At 41.1% G+C, this 21,033-nt stretch overlaps 1 protein-coding gene and 1 pseudogene across 4 annotated transcripts; both read right to left on the reverse strand.

Annotated features, from left to right (window-relative positions):
* Window positions 1–2,701: 2,701 nt before the first annotated feature.
* Window positions 2,702–20,346, reverse strand: MDM2 (MDM2 proto-oncogene). Of its 4 annotated transcripts, XM_028156475.2 has the most exons (12): window positions 20,282–20,344; window positions 19,613–19,692; window positions 19,425–19,509; window positions 17,338–17,412; window positions 16,880–17,013; window positions 14,976–15,025; window positions 11,460–11,527; window positions 11,240–11,336; window positions 10,132–10,292; window positions 8,134–8,289; window positions 7,223–7,300; window positions 2,702–3,304 (listed from the first exon to the last, which is right to left on the reverse strand). In XM_028156475.2, exons 3-12 carry the CDS (start codon window positions 19,503–19,505, stop codon window positions 2,732–2,734), a joined length of 1,473 nt encoding a protein of 490 aa, XP_028012276.1. In that variant the 5' UTR covers window positions 19,506–19,509; window positions 19,613–19,692; window positions 20,282–20,344; the 3' UTR covers window positions 2,702–2,731. The 4 variants fall into 4 exon arrangements, with proteins under 4 accessions (XP_028012276.1, XP_008147000.1, XP_008147001.1 ...); XM_008148778.3 differs by lacking the exon at window positions 19,613–19,692 and having other exon boundaries at window positions 20,282–20,346; XM_008148779.3 differs by lacking the exons at window positions 17,338–17,412; window positions 19,613–19,692 and having other exon boundaries at window positions 20,282–20,346.
* On the reverse strand, window positions 12,883–12,999 carry LOC114234192 (U2 spliceosomal RNA; annotated as a pseudogene).
* Window positions 20,347–21,033: the final 687 nt, after the last annotated feature.

Below are 21,033 nucleotides of genomic sequence, written 5' to 3' on the forward strand. Positions count from 1 at the left end.
TGCTTTTGGATATTTATCCTTTTAAAGCAACACTTGTAAATATAAAAAAAAAAATTCCCTGTTATATAATTGAAAGTTGGCAATATCCTAGACAATATAGACACAACCTAAATAATTGGTATTTTTTAAGCCAAAGTTTTTGCAATTAAGTCAAAACTCAATTCAGAATCCAACCAACCAGAAAGTATGACTACAAACTTCTCACAATATACCACATATCTTGCAGTTATCGTCATGAACCTACACACTAATCAGTGACTTTGGAACCCTTATTAAAAATAAAAATCTAAACCAAATGATGCCAGCCTGGCTGACGTAGCTCAGTGGCTGTCACCCTATGAACCACACCACGGTTTGATTCTGGGTCAGGGCTCCATCCCGTGTGGGGCATGCAGGAGGCAGCTGATGATTCTCTCTCATTGTTGTTTCTCTCTCTCTCCCTCTCTAAAATCAATAAAAACATTTTTTTAAAATAATTAAAATAAACTAAATGATGCCAACAGCTAACCCTGCTCTGGCTTTGGGGCCCACAGGTGTCTGCTGTAATGCCAGCTTCAGGACTCAAGTCCTAGTGCTTTGATTCATTCAATACAATCTTGGGGAGAGAACCAAGATGGCAGCATAGGTAAACACCTGTACTTGCTGCCTCTCACAACCACATCAAAATTACAACTAAAAGACAGAACAACTATCATCCAGAACTGTGGGAAAGCTGGCTGAGTGGAAGTACTACAACCAGAGGGGTAAAGAAGAAAGCACATTGAGCCTGGTAGGAGGTGCGGAGGCGTGGAACTGGCTGGCACCCAGGTGTGCTGCTTTTTTAATTGGGAGGGAGATACAAGATCCTGCTTGCTCTGAACTCCAGTTCCGGGTGAGACTCTGGGGGACCCAGACACACATGGGGAGAAACTGGACTGTCTGGCACTGGGGCATGAACACGAGGACGGCTTTCTTTCAGATGGAGGTGCTCACGGCAGTCATTGTTCCTGCACTGGCTGATGCAATCATTGCTGTTTGCTCCGCCTTGGTGATTCCCTGAGACCCTGCCCCACCCAATTTACAACCCCACCCAAGCTGTGCTGAAATAAAGAATAATATACAGAGATTCAACAGTAGACTAGAGGATCCCAAGAATCAAGTCATACATTTGAAATACGAGGAAGCAAAAAACACCCAACTGGAAGAGCAAAAAGAAAAAAGAAATCCAAAAATATGAAGATAGTGTAAGGAGCCTCTGGGACGACTTCAAACATACCAACATCCGAATTATGGGGGTGCCAGAAGAAAAGAGAGAGAACAAAATCTTGAAAACCTATTTGAAGAAATAATAACAGAAAACTTCCCCTACCTGCTGAAAGAAATAGACTTACAAGTCCAGGAAGCACAGAGAACCCCAAACAAGAGGAATCCAAAGAGGACCACACCAAGACACATCATAATTAAAATGCCAAGAGCAAAAGACAAAGAGAGAATCTTAAAAGCAGCAAGAGAAAGTTACCTACAAGAGAGTACCCACACAACTGTCAGCTGATTTCTCAACAGAAACTATGCAGGCCAGAAGGGAGTGGCAAGAAATATTCAAAGTGATGAATAGCAAGAACCTACAACCAAGATTACCCTACCCAGCAAGGCTATCATTTAGAATTGAAGGTCAGATAAAGAGCTTCACAGACAAGAAAAAGCTAAAGGAGTTCACTAGCACCAAACCAGTATTATATGAAATGCTGAAGGATATTCCTTAAGAAGAGGAAGAAAAAGGTAAAGATAAAAAATTATGAACAACAAAGTGACAAAAAATATATATCAACAAGTGAATCTAAAAATCAAATGAATAAAAAATCTGATGAACAGAATAAACTGGTGAATGTAATATAATCAGGGGCATGGAAAGGGAGCAGACTGACAACTCTTGGGGGGAAGGGGGTGTGGGGGTGCAGGAAGAGAATGGACAAAGATCTTACACCTATGGACAAGGACAGTGGGGGGGGGCAAGGGCCTGGGGGGGGGGGACCAAGTGGAGGGGATCTTTGTGGGGGGGTTAAGAGGAACATCTGTAATAATCTGAACAATAAAGATTAATTAATAAATAAATAAATTCTTATTGAGCACCTATAAGTGTATCCCAGTTAAGAGGTTCTTGGCCTCAGGAATGTAGTTTTGTAAATGACGCAAAGAAATTACAATAGGGACTTTTCATGCCGCCAATGGCACAGTGGCTAGCTAGCCTTAACTCCCCTCTCTGCCCAGGGCATCCCTTCCAGGACAATTCACCATTTCTAATTCAGAAACTTCTCATTTAAGAGAAAGTGGAAATTATTACTAAAATGAAGGCCAAGGGTAAAGAATGAGTTATATATCCAATTAAAATTACATTAAGTGAAATTTTCCCACTCGCAATGTAGAGAAATTACACAAAACAAATCTACATGTACTATGATAATTTCTTGTTTTCATACATGTAAGAAAATATTTCATTTCTAAATTTTTAGTTATATAGTTAGAAATATACTAGTGGCCCTACGCACGAATCCATGCGCGAGTAGCTTGCTGCCGCTTGCCTCAGCTGGCCGCCCGGCCCACCGCCACTCGTAGCTCTCTGCCGAACGTAGCTCGCTGTCCCGCCCTCCTGTAGTTCTCCATGCTCGTAGCTCGCCGCCCCGCGTCACGGCGTAATGACCATTTGCATATTACCTCTTTATTATATAGCATAATTCTTTTATAGGTAGGTCAACTAGGAAAAATAAGTTAGTACAATCATTTGAATTGGTTGTCTACACACTGGACAGGGCTTATTTCTTTTTTTTAGCTTTTTTGCACATGTAAAGCATGCCATAAGATGTCCTGTTTTGCCATGGACGATGCAACCATTTTTAGGTCGGCCTTGGCAAATCACACAAGGTTCGATGGCATTATTGGGAAAATTAGATTCCACACTTTCTTTGTCTTGTGTTTCTTCCCTCTCATACTCTTTGACATCTTCTTGGCTGCTATAAATGATGCTACCAGAAGTCGATGGCTGAGAATAGTCTTCACTTTCTTGGGAATGGGAGGCTTGTGTGATCTTTTCATCATTTTCCTCAATACATGATTCTTGGGAATCATTCACTGTACTTTTTTTACAATCAGGGACATCAAAGCCCTCCTCTACTTGTGTTGAGTTTTCTAGTTTGGTTTCCTCAGGCATGCTTCCTTTTTCTTTTCCTTTGTCATCAGGAAGCCAATTCTCACGAAGGGCCCAACATCTGTTGCAATGTGATGGCAGGGGAGGATTCATTTCATTGCATGAAGTACACTTCCAATAGTCCTTCAATGAAATAAGACAGTTAGTCTCTGTTACCCTCTAATGACTAGTCACTTTAACACTAACTTTAATATGTCTAGGTAAAATGTATCACAAGGCCTAATTTTCAGCATTTCATGTTTTATAGAAAACATTCAAAATTTAAAGTCTTTCCTCAAGTATGAGATTTTAAGTACTTTTTTTTTTTTTCCAGCTAACCTCTTAACCATGCACCTCAAATTATCTGTTGGAGGACACAGATACACAGTTGGTTCTGAGTTGAAACAAGTGCCACGGCATCAACTACCATCTGTAATGAGACCTGTAACCACTCCACTCCCTTAAAGGCTCAATCCTGGATACTGTGCCAGAGTCCATCCATAATCTAGATGAAACTATCTCTCAATCTGCCATGGACTCCCTCAGCAGTGCTCTAAAACTCAGGGCTCAGCTGAGTGTTCCCCAACTTCACCCACAAAAGCAATGCAGAAACATTCTTCAATAATCACTGTTAGCTAAAATCTGTCATCATTGTCACTATCCAAAATGTATGCCCTTTACTTGTTTATCCTTTCCTGTGTTCTCACTCTGTAATTGCTTATTGCTTTTTCTTTATCCCAACTTATTTCCCAAAACTTTCCACCATCTTCAGCCTCTTCACTGAACATATCCTTATCTCCCTATCTTAACTGAAGCACGGTTTTCCCTGAGGACCCTGTATATGTAACACCTGCCACAAAAGGTTCTGCCTATCTTGCCATGAATAATGTACCATTTCTAAATTGCCTAACAAATGACATAATACATTAGCAAGAAGGGTGGAGAATGTTCATTCTCCCACATTGGTTCTTTCAAGTTGTTAAAGTAGGATTCTTATAACGGATAAAACCAATGACAAAGGTTTTGTAATATCAGGGGCTGGAGTGCTTCAGAAAGTCCAAAAATTTGCAAGATCTATGTCTATTTCACTCAACTTGATATCAAATGAGTTTAGTTACTTGAATTATTTTCTAACTAGAGATCCGTGCACGAATTCATGCACCAGTGAGGTCCTGCAGCCTGGCCTGCGGGATCGGGCCGAAACTGGTTCTCTGACATCCCCCCAGGGGTCCCAGATTGCAAGAGGGTGCAGGCCAGGCCGAGGGACCCCACAGGTGCATGATCAGGCCAGGGAGGAATGCAGGAGGTTGGCCAGTCGGGGAGGGACTGTGGGAGGGTTCCAGGGCATGTCCGGCCCATCTCGCTCAGTCCCGATCTGCCAGAACCCAGCAGCAAGCTAACCTAAGGGTCGGAGCATCTGCCCCCTGGTGGTCAGTGCATGTCATATCGACTGGTCAACTGTCTGCCCCCTGGTGGTCAGTGTGCATCATAGCAAGCGGTTGAGCAGCCTTAGCATATCGTTAGCATTTTACACTTTGATTGGTTGAACAGCTGACCAGTCGACTGGACACTTAGCATAGTAGGCTTTTATTATATAGAATATAACAAAAAAACTTTACTTTTGCATCTGGGTAATTATTTCAACCCAGAAAAGAAAAATGAGATATCCTTTTCAAACAGAAAAGGCAACATTAACAGAAATTAAAGCAAATATTCAGTTAAAAATACCTCAGGAACCCAGTAAAGCATGCAATATTTAAGTCCTGATTTTTTCTTTTCAGAAAATATATTTTTATTGATTTCAGAGAGGAAGGGAGAGGGATAGAAACATCAATGATGAGAATCACTGATCAGCTGCCTCCCACACACACCCCCACTGGGGATCGAGCCTGTAACTTGGGCATGTGCCCTGACCAGGAATCAAACCTCCTGGTTCAAAGATTGACACTCAACCACTGAGACATGCTGGCCAGGCAAGTCCTGATTTCTTTAATGCATATCCTACTACATTCTAATACCAAAATGTTTATATTCAACAAGATTGGCAAAATGTTGGTAACTATTAGAAGTTGGTGGTAAGCACACTTGAGATATTTTTATATGCTGTACATACTTAAAATTTTCTATAATAGTGTTCTTTTGCTGCTGATTGGGTGTTTTCTTCTACGTTGTCTTCCAAATTGCTTTGATCCTCTTCATCATCCAACCTACTGTTTATTTCTTCTAGTGTATTCTTCATTTCTAACTGGTTCTTTTTTATGGTTTCTGTGTGCCTTTTTATGTTTACTATCTTTTAGGTTACGTCCTAATTGATTTCATCCATTCTTCTCCTAAGTCCCTTGTGCATTCTTATAGCCATTTTGAACTCTGTATCTGATAAATTGCTTGCCTCCATTTCATTTAGCTTTTTTTCTGGGGATTTCTCCTGTTCTTTCATTTTGGGCATGTTTCTTTGTCTCCCCATTATAGCTGCCACTTTGTGTTTGCATCTACATATTAGGTAGACCTGCTATGACTCTGTCTTGGTAGGGTGGCCTTCTCTACTAGGTGTCCTGTGGGATCCTGTGGCACAGAGTACTTGATCACCTGAGCTGGGTGCTCCAGAAATGTCCCTTGTATGTATTATGTGGGCCCTCCTGTTGTAACTGTCTCTTGATTGCTATTGGCCCATTCATGTGTGGGGTCAACCCTTAGGCTGGCTGTGAGGATCGATCCTGACCACAGAGCATGAGCTGCTGTGTAGGTGCTGAGTGGAATTTGCCTCAGTAGAATCTGGTACCTGCTGAGATCTTCCTTGGATATGCTGCTTGTGAAGCTAACTGGATCCTGCTCTGATGTCTGACACTGACCACTGGGTGTACTGGATCCGGGGCCTCTTGGGACAGACTCTGGTACAGGTCAATGTCAGACGCTGCCAATGACTGGCCCAGGGCAACCTGTTTAAAGCTGCAAAGTGATTCACAATTTGTGGCTGTCTCTGCTGGACTTGGCGTGCTCGGGAAGGATTAAACTGTGCACCAAGGCTTACTTATACCAACACTGTACCTAGGGGCCAGTCAGCGAAAGTCCCTAGGAACCTCGAGGTCTGCCTCCACCTTAGGCTCAGTCACTGAAAGGGCCTCTAGCAATACTCGAGTTGCATGCAACAGGTTCTTAGTGACAAGGTGAGAGGTGTTCTCCATATCTATCTGCGTCCAATCATGGTGCCAGAGCTGGGTCTAAGAACACTCAGCAAATGTCCCAGGGTACACCAAGTCTAGCTGCACCTGCTGGGTGCTCGCACACCTTCATGGTGGGCAGGGTCTCAGGGAGTCGTCAGGGTGAGGCCAGCAGAGTTTATCAGGCCTAAACAAGACAAGATTTGGCCCTGTGGAAGGAAGGCTCTCCACCAGTTGGACGTGAGGAAAAAATTTCCCCTGTCCGAGAGCCACGCAACAAAATTTGCCTGTTTCTAGTGGAATCCTGCCTCTCCCTGGCAGACAGTAATCCCGCTGCTTTTCATAGCCAGATGTTATATGGGCAGCTCTTCCAGGCTCTGGTGCTCTGGGCTGGGGAGCCTGGCTTGGGCTTAAGACCCCATAGTTATCAGGGAATCCCCCTGCAGCTGAGATACTCCCCTGGAACCTCAACTGCCGCCTGTGGGAGCAGGGTCAGTCCTTTTGCTCTCCGCACTTCCTACAAGTCTCGAGTCTTAACGTGGACTCTTCTGTAAATCCTTGGTTATAAGACTTCTCTTCAGCTGGTCTTCAGTTGGTTATTCAGGTTGATTGCTCTATATTTTAATTGTTTGGTCCTGGGAGGAGGTGGGTGTACCTTCCACCTATTCCACCACCATCTTGGATCACCTTTCATAATAATATTCTTTAAAAGTTTCAACTCAAAAAGCTAAAAAATGTAGCAACATATCCCAACCCAACAAATAAAAGAACAAAACATTTTAAATAACTAAAATTTTAAAGATTTTAACTTTATAAAAATTGCTTCGTCAGGAAATAGACTAGGTATATTCTAATCTTGATTCAATGTTATTTTTTGACACCTTAAAAATAGATGTATACTTACAGCTAAGGAAATTTCAGGATCATCTTCAAATGAGTCGGTATCACTTTCCCCTGCGTGATACACAGTAACTTGATATACCTAATAAAATAAATCCATTATTTTTTTTTTTCAACCAGAAAGGTTTCTTAATGGTAAGTCCTAAATGAATAGCATGTGCTACTATATATTAGAAATTCTGAGACAAAGGTCAAATGGAATGAGTGAGTGTAAAGGGGGAGAAATGGAGATCAGTGAAATCCTGAGCCAATATGGTAAAAACTCAGATAAGATATATAAAATGAATGAAGCAAAATATGCAGTACAAGCATCTTATTTTATAAATATGGAGGTATTAAATAACAATGAAACAGCTAAAAATGTAGACAACAGATCTAGAGATACTATGTGACCTTATATAACTGCATGCATGTGTCACTTTTTTTTTAATATTTTTTATTGATTTTTTACAGAGAGGAAGGGAGAGGGATAGAGAATTAGAAACATCAACCAGCTGCCTCCTGCACACTCCCTACTGGGTAGGTGCCCGCAACCAAGGTACATGTGCCTTGACCGGAATCGAACCTGGGACCCTTCAGTCCGCAGGCCGATGCTCTATCCACTGAGCCCAACCGGCCAGGGCCATGTGTCACTTTTATAAAAATTAAATTAGTATTAATAGAGGAGAACTGAGTTAAATATTTTTAGTGAGCAGACTATTATAACAATGCTCATTAAGGCCTATATACTTCTTGGCATATTTATAAAAATATAAATCAGACAAGGAACTACAAAGCCTCAATTCCACATAACAATATTCCAGTTTGAATAAATCAAGCTCAAGTATTTCAAGTGAATTCTGAATACATTCTTTCAATCTCATCAGTCAACAAATGAAAAAAATTTTAGAATATAATTAGAGAAAATAAAACTACCTCATCATCTTCATCTGAGAGTTCTTGTCCTTCTTCACTGAGGTTATAATCTTCTGAATTGAAAGACTCAACTTCAAATTCTACACTGAATCGATCTGAAACTGAATCTTGATCCAACCAATCACCTGATTGTTCACTTACACCAGCATCAAGATCCTAAAATCAGGAGGGGGTGGGGGGGGGAGTGACATTGCACATTACTTGTTGGTTGTTGGCCTCTATAACAGCTTCCTAAATCTTCCCTATGCCCCTAACTTTTCCTTAATTCTATTCTGCACACTGACACTAAATTAAGATTCTGGATCCCCCAGCCAGTGGAGCTTAGCAATTGAGTGTCGACCCAGGAACCAAGATGGTCTATCTCCGCATGAGGACAGGTATCATATCTACCTTGACTACTGCATCTCTAGTGTCAAATAAAACCTGGAATAGAAGACACTTAAATATCTACTGAATAAACTTGTTCTACTCATGCCATCTAGTGGCCTACATAAGTAACAGCTCTTTGAGATACTAACTGTAAAGTTCACATCTGTATCCATAAAATCACTGCTTTGGAAGAGAAAAACAAATACAAGCAACAAGAACAGGGTTAATAACATAATTGGATCAGTCCCTTATATACTCTAGAGAACTAAAAAATGATCATTTGGATCCAGAATAGTGATCAGGAGGCACTGTCATATCACAAATAAATGTTCTAATTTTAATTACATTTTAAAGACCATGTTAAATGACAAGAAAATATTCCATTTTTCAAGTACTCTTGCTAGCAAAAACTTCTTTACAAAACTTCTTTCAGTGACATCTCTTAAGAATTTTATTCCTGGCTAATACTTTGGAATTTTTATCAATCAAAATGTACTGATATCTGTCATCCATGTAATATTACACCTATTTCATAGCATTTGTATCAGACCTTCTCAATGTCTATACCTACATATCCCAGAGTTCAGACTCTGCCAATTTACTTGCTGATAACTATAGTAAAAAAAAAAAAAATTATTCTAAATATTTAACACAAATTTGCCTTAGAATACTAAAATACCTAACTGAATCAAATTTCCATTTTTGTTCCCTTACTTTAATTTTTATTTTTTTTTATTGATTTCAGAGAGGACAGGAGAGGGAGAGAGACAGAAACATCAATGATGAGAAAGAGCCCTAGCTGGTTTGGCTCAGTGGATAGAGCGTCAGCCTGCAGATTGAAGGGTCCTGGGTTTGATTCCAGTCAAGGACACATGTCCAGGTTGCGGGCTCTATCCCCAGTAGAGGGCGTGCAGGAGGCAGCCAATCAATGATTCTCTCTTAACATTGATGTTTTTATCTCTCTTTCCCTCTCCCTTCCTCTCTGAAATTAATAAAAATATATATATTTTTTAAATGATGAGAGAATTATTGATCAGCTGCCTGCTGCATGCCCCACACTAGGGATCGAGCCCACAACCTGGGTATGTGCCCGGATTGGATATCGAACTGTGACCTCCTGGTTCATAGGTTGATACTCAACCACTGGGCCACACCAGCCAAATTGTTCCCATATTAAAAAAAAATTCTAAATTCTCAGACTACCCTATATTCCAATTTATTTGAACTTACTATTGGTGCAATGGCCTACAAGATTCTCTAATATATAGGATGACATTAATAACTATTAATATTGGTACTAATTTTACCAACACACCTCAATGCTACTCTGCTATCCTATACCATTCTCCCTAAACCTGGGGTTGGGGTGGGAAGATCTATACTTGTTTATTTGAAAAAAACAACAACAACAAAAACTTACCGGGAGCATTTGAGATCTTGCTCCCTGGCATATGTCACCAGTTTGGCTTAAACAAACTCATAAAAATTTTTTAAAAATAAATTACCACTGTATAGTAGTAATCGTGTATCATACATGTACATCCTACCTGAATGCTTATTAGAACTGCCAAAATCAAATTTAAAAAACAAGTCTTATGAAGTCATTTTTTACTTAAGCAAGAAGGTTACCGGATTTGATGAAGTCCCTGTTGATTCACTGCTACTGCTTCTTTCACAGCGTATCTCCCTTATTACACACAGAGCGAGGCTTTCATCAAAGGAAAAGGAAATACTATCAGATCTGTGGCGCTTTCTTTGACGTTCACAAGATAATTCATCTGAGTTTCCTTCTGGATATGTAAGGGAAAACAAATTAATTAAATTGCTACACAGTTTATTTAGAAATTGAGCTGTCATGAGTACCTGTTTGTACTGAAATTTAGTTCCACTGAAATTAAACCTCTGTTTCAACAGTTAACATTTTCACTGGATCTGTCCAGAATACTATTTTTAAAAGCTTTTAAAGCTTCTTTCAGAATGTTATCTCCATTAAATCACAATTTAATCTATCCCTAGCTTGTATTAAACAATCTAGGATTTCTCTGTCATAAGTCAATATACTTAGAAGGTACATCTGGAATTCACTTCAGCATAAATACAAATATAAACTGATTCTCTCCCCCCAAAATAACTAACCTTTTGTTCCAGTCCCATATACTTAATGACTCCTCTGCCCTTACTGCCCTCACATACAAGATTTTGATCTGGGTTTAACTATTTCATTGATCCTCTTTCACCTGGTTCATATACTTTTGGTTATAATGACTTTTGATTAGGCAACAGCCTCCTCCTCCACTATCTTTTAGCTGCAAAACTATTCAGCTATTTTCTTTATCTTGTTTTTATTTCTAAGACGCTATTTACCATTTTTAAACTCACTGATATTTTATCATTTATTAAAAACAATTAAAATACTTTAACTGCTAAGGTGACTAAGAATAATGAGTAAAACAGAGTTTATATCTTTGTCCTCTATTATCTGGAATAGAAAACTGGCTAACTATAAAATCCAGGGGGGGCGTAAAGTAAACTGTGTCTACTGCAGTCAACCAGAAAAATGTTGCTCAGAAAGCAATTTTTTAAATCAAATAAATCACATAAAACTGAGACTAAAACTCAGAAAATACTTCATCTAAACCAAAAAAGCACAATTTCATTAAGCCTAAATGTACTAATTTCCTAAGAAAATGAACACTAAAAAGCTGTTTGAAAATGACAATTGAATATTCACATATACCTGTCTCACTAATTGTTCTCCTTCTAGATGAGGTAGATGGTCTAGAAACCAAATCTGAAGATGAAGGTTTCTCTTCCTGCAGCTCTTGTACAGAGTCCTAAGAATTCAAGGGGGAAAAGACACACAAACTTAACTTGTAACATCAGAAAGCTAATTCCCCACTGTAATAAACTTTCCTATTTTCAAGAATTATACTAGAATGAGTTAATTTCAAAATTACCTTTTGATCACTCCCACCTTCAAGGTGACATCTGTTTTCACTCACAGATGTGCCTGAATCTGATGGTTCTGGTGGGAAATAAAAACAGAAAAACATAAACTAAGAAAGGGCTACTCAATATATAGTCCAGGACAAAATGCTCACACAATTTAACCTTTCAACAAATATTAATCACGTGTCTCCCAGCCTGGCTGGCATGGCTCAGTGGTTGAGAGTCAAACTATGAACCTGGTCATGGTTCGATTCCCGGTCAGGGCACATGCCCAGGTTTTGGGCTCGACTCCCAGTGAGGATCAATAAAAAATATACATATTAAAAACTAAAAAGTATTTTTTTAAAAACTGACTTGCTAGTGCACAACAAGTATTTTATCCAGCAAGCAATAAGGAATCCTTCCCTAAATGGTCTTTTTATAAATTTTTAAATTTTTATTAATTTCAGAAAGGAAGGAAAAGGTAGGGAGAGAGAGAAAGAAACAACAATGATGAGAGAGAATCATTGATTGGCTGCCTCCTGCACACCCCACACTGAGGATCAAGCCCAAAACCCAGGCATGTGTCCCTCCCACCCCACTGGGAATCAAACTGTGACCTCCTGGTTATAGCTCAACCACTGAGCAATGCCAGCTGGGCCTAAATGGTCTTTTTATGCACAGGAGTGACAAATCACTTGGGCAAAATATAAGGAAAAGACAGCAGAGGCAGGAAAACCAGTATTGGACAGCAACTGCAGTAATACATATAAAAAAGTATTAAAATCTAAACTAAGCCATGGAAAAAAGAAGAATTCCAGAGAAATTAAAAAGGTGAAAACCAGGGTGTCTGACACACAAGGCAAAGCGAGAAAGGAGTTAAGGATTCCAAGATTCTACCCTGGGTGGATAAATGGGTGGTGCCATTCACCAAGACAGAAACTGCACATGAATAGATTTGGATGGGAAGACAGAGCACTAAAGGGGATGAAACTCACTCAAGTAGGTAAGTTTAGTTTTTAATTGGATGTGTAGACATGGAGCTCAAAAAGTCAGTTTCAGTTATAGAAATTACCAAACATCATAATCAAATGCGCTTTACTGCTCCCTGAGACATTTTCACCTTAGTAGGGAAGTCAGGCCTGAGCATTAACAATTTGAAATTATATACAATGTCCTAACAGTTTATTTCTTCTTTATATTATGAGCAAGGTATTATACTTAAGTTGTACATGTACATTTTTAGTATAACAGGCATTACAAAGCAGATGTAAAAAAAAGGAAGCACTATGTATGACAAGGTTTAGAACACTGAGTTCTAAAGCTAATGCCACTAAACTGAAACCTGAAACAAACTCAGAATGGAAATAACGTAAGAAACTTACAAATTACCATCTCATTAACATAATTTTGCTAGTAATCCACCAAGTTTTATTTACTTTTTATTCTTTTCAAAATTCTACCAAGGTTAATTTTTTTTTAATTGTCCTTGGATAGAGGATGTATCAGATATTAAACTGATAAGAACAGATACTACACTTAATCTTAGCCAAAAAGCCGAGAAGCGATCCCAAGGTTAATTTTTAAAAATATGTATATTTTTATGGATTTCAGAGAGGGAGAGGAGAGATAGAAACATTAATGATGACAGAGAACCACTGGTCAGCTGCCTCCTGCACGCCCCCTACTGGGGGTTGAGCCTGCAACCCAGGCATGTGCCTGGATTAAGAATCGACTGACATCCTGGTTCACAGATGGAAGCTCAACCACTGAACCACAATGGCCGGGCCTACCAAGATTAATTACATGAATAAATACATCAGAGACAATACTTCAGAAAACTGAAAACACTACCTATAGTTGTTTATTTGCCTTCATTTGATTTCATAAAGAGCTTTGTAAAACAATAAAGTCACCAGACTACTAATCACCTCTATTCCACATAGGATGGTGATGCCCTTTTCTGGGTCTTAAATCATAACTTTGGAAGAATAAGTATTCAACACATTTATTAAACACCATATTAATAAAACACTGTATTGTGTGTGTGCTGCAGAATGTAGACCTGAACAGGACATAAGAAAGCAATATAAACAATTATAAAAAGCAACATATCAATAAAATTTAAGTACAGAATAGTAGGAGCACAAAGGAATGGTCTGTTCATCCTGGGAAATAAGCTTCCGAGAACAATTTTTTGTTTTTTTTTATATATATATTTTATTGATTTTTTACAGAGAGAAAGGGAGAGAGATAGAGAGTTAGAAACATCGATGAGCGAGAAACATCGATCAGCTGCCTCCTGCACACCCCCTACTGGGGATGTGCCCGCAACCAAGATACATGCCCTTGACCGGAATCGAACCCGGGACCTTTCAGTCCACAGGCCGACGCTCTATCCACTGAGCCAAACCGGCTTCGGCCAATTTTTTGTTTTTTGAGAAGAGTTCTTAACTGACTTTCTAGGATGGGCTCTAAGAAATCCGTGGTGTGCCAAAACCGGTTTGGCTCTGTGGATAGAGCATCGGTCTGCGGACTGAAAGGTCCCAGGTTCGATTCCGGTCAAGGGCATGTACATTGGTTGCGGGCACATCCCTGGTAGGGGGCATGCAGGAGGCAGCTGGTCGATGTTTCTCTCTCATCTATGTTTCTAGCTTTCTATCCCTCTCCCTTCCTCTCTGTAAAAAAAAATCAATAAAATATATTAAAAAAAAAAAAAAAGAAATCCAGCTCCTACCATCACTCAAACCCAGACTGTGCACCTCTCTTCCCAATTCTGTGTTTGTATTCCAAAAATGGACATGGTGGGAGTATTTACACCATGGAAACCAGCAACCACTATAAACCAGGCCTTTTCCCCTGGAGAGTAGATTATTAAACACTTACCAGCGTACCACTATATATGTATATTTTTCTAGAATGAGAATCCAGTTGCTTTTGTCAGATTATTTAAGGGCTAAGTGACCCAAAAATAACCTGTTAAGAACAACACGTCTAAAGGCAAGAAAGTACAATTGGTAAACAAAGCTTCGTCTATTATAAAAGTAAAAAAAAACAACAAACACACACAGAAAAATACCCATCCTTTCAAATGGTCCTACCTAGGAATATATATTACTTCCCAAAGCCTTTCAATACATTTCAGGTTTGATCACATCTCTACTAAGCAGTAACTTTTGAAATTATCTACCTTTCAAAACAAATACTAACCCTCATATCCCAAGGCCTAAACAGAGGTAACAAGACATTTAAACTTACATATCATAAATCTGCATTAGAGCCTTAGTGTTATGTTGTTTAGTTCAGCAGTCGACAACCGGTGGTCCGCAGACCACTGGTGGTACGTGAGGTCCGAAGGTTGGGGACTGCTGTTTTAATTCAAATGTAGTTCTTCCCATTAAATTTATCATATTCTTTTATTACAATTAAACATATCACTAAAGCAACTTTTAAAGAGAATCACAATTACAAAATGACTAAACATACACAAAATGTCTGAAAATATTTTCATGGTATATGTTTATGGTATCCAAAATTTAACTTACCCGGCTGATTGACTATTACCAAGTTTCTGTAGATCATTGTGTATATTTTCCTTGTAGGGAGAAAAAATAAGAAATGTACATTTTAAAATAAGTGTATCAAACTGGCCTTAACCAGACTTTTAAAAGATTATTATATTTAAGTGCACAAAGACCAAACTTTAAATCACTGAATTCATATTATATCAATGTTCTAGGTCTTAAAAAGCACATAATTAGTTGTAGAATGATTACATACAACTACCTTTTACAATCACTAAAGTCTCTGTGTTTGAAAGATTTTGTTTCCATTTCTTGAAATGTGCCTTGTTTGGACTTTACCAAACAATCCCAGAGTAAAGGTATAAATGCAGAAAGCGGGTTAACATATGTATTTATTTTGAAAGAGAAATTTTCTGGCTCTGTGTTTAGAAATAGACTACCTAAAAAAAGTAGTGTGTTATAAAAAGCCCACTATAGGAACTTGATTATAATTTTGACTTTCATCAACCCTTGACCAGTCATCTAATGGCTTTTCTTGACCTTAAAATGTGTTGAAGATAAAACATTATTCATTCATTTCATAAATACAGACTGAGAACCTACTATGTACCAATCACTGTTCTAGAAACTAGGAGGAAAGAATACAAAAAAACCACAAATCTCTGCTCTCACTGAACTTACATCTTAATAGGAAGACAATTCACTTATTCCAGTCTTCACTGATGTCATAGTGTGCTTTTCTAACCAAAGGTTTTAGAGAATGTTTTTGGTCAAAAGACATCATTTCTAATTCTCAAGGTTAAGAGAGAAGTGCCAAATCCAACTATTTCTTTTTACCCTTCGGACTGATGATACAGCTCCTTAAACTCACAAGTCAACATTCCTTTTCACATCCTTTTTCTAAGTCAGCAATTTCCCCAGTATGTAACCTCTCAACATATCAGAATTCAAGTCAGAGATAACTTTAATACCAGAAATTACATCTCCAAATAATTATACAAGAATAAACTGTGTTTCTTGTACTCACAACTATAAACCTACTTTTGCCCCACCCTATATGCTGTAACTAAGGCCCGGTGCACGAAATTCATGCAATCAGGGGGAGGGACGGTCCTCCACCCTTGCCTGTGCCCTGTCACAATGCAGGAGCCCCGCAATCGATCACCCCAAAGAGGTAGGCCCCGTCCACCCATCCGGGGAGCCTCGATGGACTGCCCCAAAGAGGTAGGCCGGAACCAGGGGTCCCGCCTCCATACCGCACAGAGCTGGCAGGACCCCCAGGCAGGCCTTGCTGCATGGAGCCAGGACCCCCAGGCAGGCCTCGCCAGATGCCCAGGCAGGCCTCGCCTCGCGGAGGCGGGACTCCCAGGCAGGCTCCGTGCAGCACACACAGCATCAAGCCCAGCCCCGCCCACCTGCATGTGCTCGCTATGTGTGCAACTATCTTGTGACAGCGTGAGGGCATCACAGCGTGACGACTACTTAGGCTCTTATTAGTAAGGATTGCTAAGAAATTAAAATTTAGCATCTTTTATATATAACTAGATGCCCGATGCATGAAGATTAGTGCAAGAATGGGCCTTCCTTCCCCTGGCTGCTGACACCACCTTTGCTCTGGCCTGGAGCCACCTTTCCGCCTTCCCATGCTGCCCAGAGGCCCAGAGCGGCTGGGGCAGTGCAGAATGCCTGCATTGTCACCATGGCTGCTTGGTGCCTGTGTATGCAAATTAACCCACCATCTTTGTTGGGTTAATTTGCATACTTGCTCCTGATTGGCTGGTGGACGTCACAAAGGTATGGTCAATTTGCATCTTTCTCTTTTATTAGTGTAATTTTTCTCTGACAAAAATGAGGGTGCAGGGAACTGAAACATTTACCCAGCTTTTTTTTTTTTTTTTTACAATAAACTAAACTGAAAAATTTACCTGTGTTCTTTCACAGAGAAACTTGGCACTCCAAACAAATCCCCTAGAAGATCATTTGAACAATATACAATATGCTGTTGCTTCTCATCATATAATCGCTTCTTCATAATATACTGGCCAAGATAAAATATAACCTGAAATAGAAATATGATTTCTGAGGATTAATGAAAATTAAATGTGTTTCAAATACATTCAATATCATCATTTATCATCATTTATGAGCAACCACATTCACAACCATCGAAAATAACAACCCTATAAAAAGCTGCTTTTAAATATTTTCCTTTTAATTTGATGGATGCAGAGACATTGCTTCTGATTTAGTTAAATAAAACTTTAAAATGTATTTTTTCAGACCTTAACTGCCCAGATATCTAGGTATTACACATCAGGAAAGGAAAAGGCAGCAAAATGCTTGTAAGATATTAGTTATCGCATTAACTCTTAGTTCAGCTTACCTCTTTCATAGTATAAGTGTCTTTTTGTGCACCAACAGATTTTAACAACTTCAAAAGCAATGGCTTTGGTCTAACCTATGAAAAAGAGTTGCTATTATACTTCCAAATTTATTACAGAACTATAAGCTCCACTGCAAACATGACCATAGTTTCAATAAAGGTAGCAGACACTACATTTAACAATCTTACAAGGTTATACTTCAAAAAACAAGCCATAATGTTTTCACTAAATGTAATAGACTATTTAAACTGAATACCAAACTGTCTCAGGAGTTTGAAAAAAAATGCTGGGACCGAATTATTACGCAGTCAGACTTCTCAACTATTACCAGTTGTCATCAAAACAGGTATCCATGTCAATGCAGTGAAAATTATGTTTTTTCCCTCCAGCTATTTCTGTCATCTGCTTATTATCTTACAAACTCAGCCATAAATGGAATACCCCTATGAGCTTACTGTAAACTAAATTACAAAATCCAAGAAAAAAATAAATAAACCTTTAGTGTGGGGCCTTTTTCCAATCTTTTCCTTCTACAGATTAGGTTCCTGAAGAATGGAGAATTTAAATAACCAAACCAAGGTGACAAGGTAATTAAGAGCAGATCTGAGACTGCCACTTATGCCCCTCAATTACAAGCCACCATTTTCTTCCGACTATATCATGCTGCCTCTTAGTTGGTCTCCATTTCAATTATCTACTTGATAAATATTTACTGAGTTTCTACCATGCACCAAACAGTGACAGGTAATGGCTAAAAAAAAAAAAAAAAAAAGGAAAACATATGACCTGTATTCCAGGGACCAGTCAACTACACTGAAGGGAACCAAAGTTTTGCTACCCTGAAGCTGCTTTTGGGGTTACTGATTTTAAGCTGTTTATTAAGAAACAAAAGATTCAGGGAGACTTTCTGACCCTCCCCCTTCCCTTCCCAAGAGATCCAGAAAGAAAAACCTGCTTCAGGAAGATCACAGGAAGTCGCCTTAGCCTCAGTTGAACCGAGTACGGTAATAAGGGGCTTTAGGCAGGGGCCGGTTAGCTAGCTGCCCGCTGTGCCCCACTGTTTCTGCGTTGCCTAGCAAGAATTTTCCGTCAAAGTAAGGGAAATAAGTATGTTCCACTCTTCCTCAACTACTTATAAATGGCCCGTTCTCACTTCTGAAATCCAATACTCCATCTCCCATTTTCTCCTTCGTCCAAAAATGTCTTATACACCCCAAGTTGCCTTTGGAACTTTCATACCCATGCCCATGTATTAAAACTTTGATTTTCTCCTGTTAATCTGTCTGTTAATTAGCCCAGCCACAAGAACTTAGAAGGTGGGAAGAAACGTATTAATATTTTTTAGCCTCACAATCAAATAGGTATATAATTCCAGGCCCATGAGTTCTCCTACAAAATGTTTTTACAGAAATATTCAAAAATAAATCATAACCTGTTCATTAAATGTATCCTAACACAAAGCAGCACTATGTGTAACACTCAAAAACTAAAAGGCAATTAAAACACAGTAAAGGCATAAATTTTTTAAATGGCATACTGTTATGAAATACTATACAGCCGTTAAAAACAACTCTGTATTTGACATGGATGTACCTCTAGCTTGATCTCATCTTACTAGAACAGAACAGTACCATCAAAATTCACGTGTGCACATATATATGTGGTTATATACACTTAAAAACATCTAAAAGACATAGTCAAAAGACTAAAATTTTCAGTTGTGACTTTCTTCATTTCTGCCAATGCATGAATTACTTTTGTGACTTCTGGGAACCACTTAAAAAGTTAAATACTAACGAGTCAAAACAGAAAAAACCTCTGTCACATAATAAACGTCAGCACCCATGCCCAAGCATGCCATGGAACTCACCTTTACATCCAGGGTGGTAAAGGGCAAAGAAAAGACTGTTTCTTACAGTAACTCTGACTCCACACAGTGATGCCCAGGTAGCAGAACTTAAGCTATGTACACAGAATTTCACTCTTAAAGAGCCATGCTATGATTGGGTGGGGTCAACATAATTTAGCTGATCACATCATAAAGTAAAATATTCTTAAAAGTTACACCCTGAGACAAAATACCAACCAGGGTCTCTTGTTCAGAAGCTGGAATCTGTGAGGTGCTCACAGCACCCTCAGTAGACACAGACATACTGGTGTTGCACATCTGCCTAAGAGGAGGGAAGAAGATAAAACGCCATCAATTCTTAAAACAATACCTCTCAACAGCAATGCGTTTACAGAAACTAAAGGCACCTGCAAGCGGGTCCTTACCTGGATCGCCAGAGAACGAGCGCTGCGAGCCTGATGCCCAAGTGAGCACAGCTGGCAGAGGTCACGGTTTAAATCCCCAGCTGCAGACAAGTCGGGGCTTAGCTCCCGGGGCCGCGGACTCGGAACGTGTCCGAACTTGACCAGCCCCAGCCAACAGCTGAGTCAACCTGCCCGAGACCCCGCCCACTCTCGCCCAGACTCCGCGCCGCTGCTGCCGGCGGGCCGCGGCACCGGCACCTGTCACCATTCCCACCCCGGGCCCCGGCGCCGCAGCGCCCCCCGCCCACGTGACCGCCGCCCCGCCGTCCGCACAGCCCTCCGCCCGCCCGCCCGCCGGGAGCGCGCGCGGCCTGAAACCCAGGTGGCACCCAGCCCGCCTCCTTCCCACAAGACCTCCACGGGCCCGCGTGCTCTGCACCCCCCGCCACAAAGTGCACAAAGCCCGCGTGCACGGGAGAAGGCCGGCCACGACCGCAGCGAGCCCCAAGCCACGGCGCAAGCCCACCACTGCCCGCGCGCTTCCCAGCCGATACCTGCTCCCCACCAAGCCGGGTTTTCCGCGCCTGGAGCGGGGTGGGCGCTTCCCCAAGGGGACCCGGGGCCCTTCCCGGGCGCGTGGCAGCCCTCCCCCCAGGGCTTCCACTCGCGGGCCGCGGCCGCTGAACTTACTATGTCCGGAGGAGGAGGCCCCTGACGTAGGAAGCGGCAGGGCCTCGGTCAGAGGGCTTAGGCCTGCCCCTCGGGCTCGGCTTCTGGCTCCATTTTCCTTCTGGAAACGCAAGCCCGCACATGCCCCAGGCGGAGCGAAGCGGGACAAGGGGCACCGAAATCGCGACCCCTACCGCCCGAGGGCACCGCGCCGGAAACCGCGGCCCATCCGGGCCTTTCTGCGCGCGTCCCGGACCCGCCGCCTCCGCCAATGGGGGCCGGGCCGGGGCGGGGCCTCCGCGAGGGCGGGCGGCGGCCTCTGCGCGCCCCCGGCAGGTGGGGAAGGGGCGCTGGGCGCCCGCGAACGGCACCCCCGGACGCTCTGTGTCCGCCGCCGCCCGGTTTGGCGCGAGGCTCTTGGGACGTGTTTGTTTTGCTATTTTTTTGTATTTCTCGTGTTTACCCCTCCCGACCGGGGTGGAAACTACGGGCAAGTGCGCAGCTTAGTGCCGTTACCAAAAAGGAAACCAAAAGGAACAGCTGTGCGCTATATTAAGCCTTCACCGCCAGCCGCCGGAGCCGTGCACAGAGGAGTTATTTCGAGACTTGGGTTTTTTCAAAAGTACGACTAAAATTAGCACGATGTGGGCTTGAACCACGGAGACATACAAACGTCCTGGTTACAGAAATAAGAGACTGGCGGGAGGAGGAAGAGCGGGGACTGCTCATTTTATGCTTCTAGAATATTTGGCTTTGTGTATATAATATATGCG

The sequence above is a fragment of the Eptesicus fuscus genome, chromosome 7, assembly GCF_027574615.1.
Source record: "Eptesicus fuscus isolate TK198812 chromosome 7, DD_ASM_mEF_20220401, whole genome shotgun sequence".
Lineage (NCBI taxonomy): Eukaryota > Metazoa > Chordata > Mammalia > Chiroptera > Vespertilionidae > Eptesicus > Eptesicus fuscus.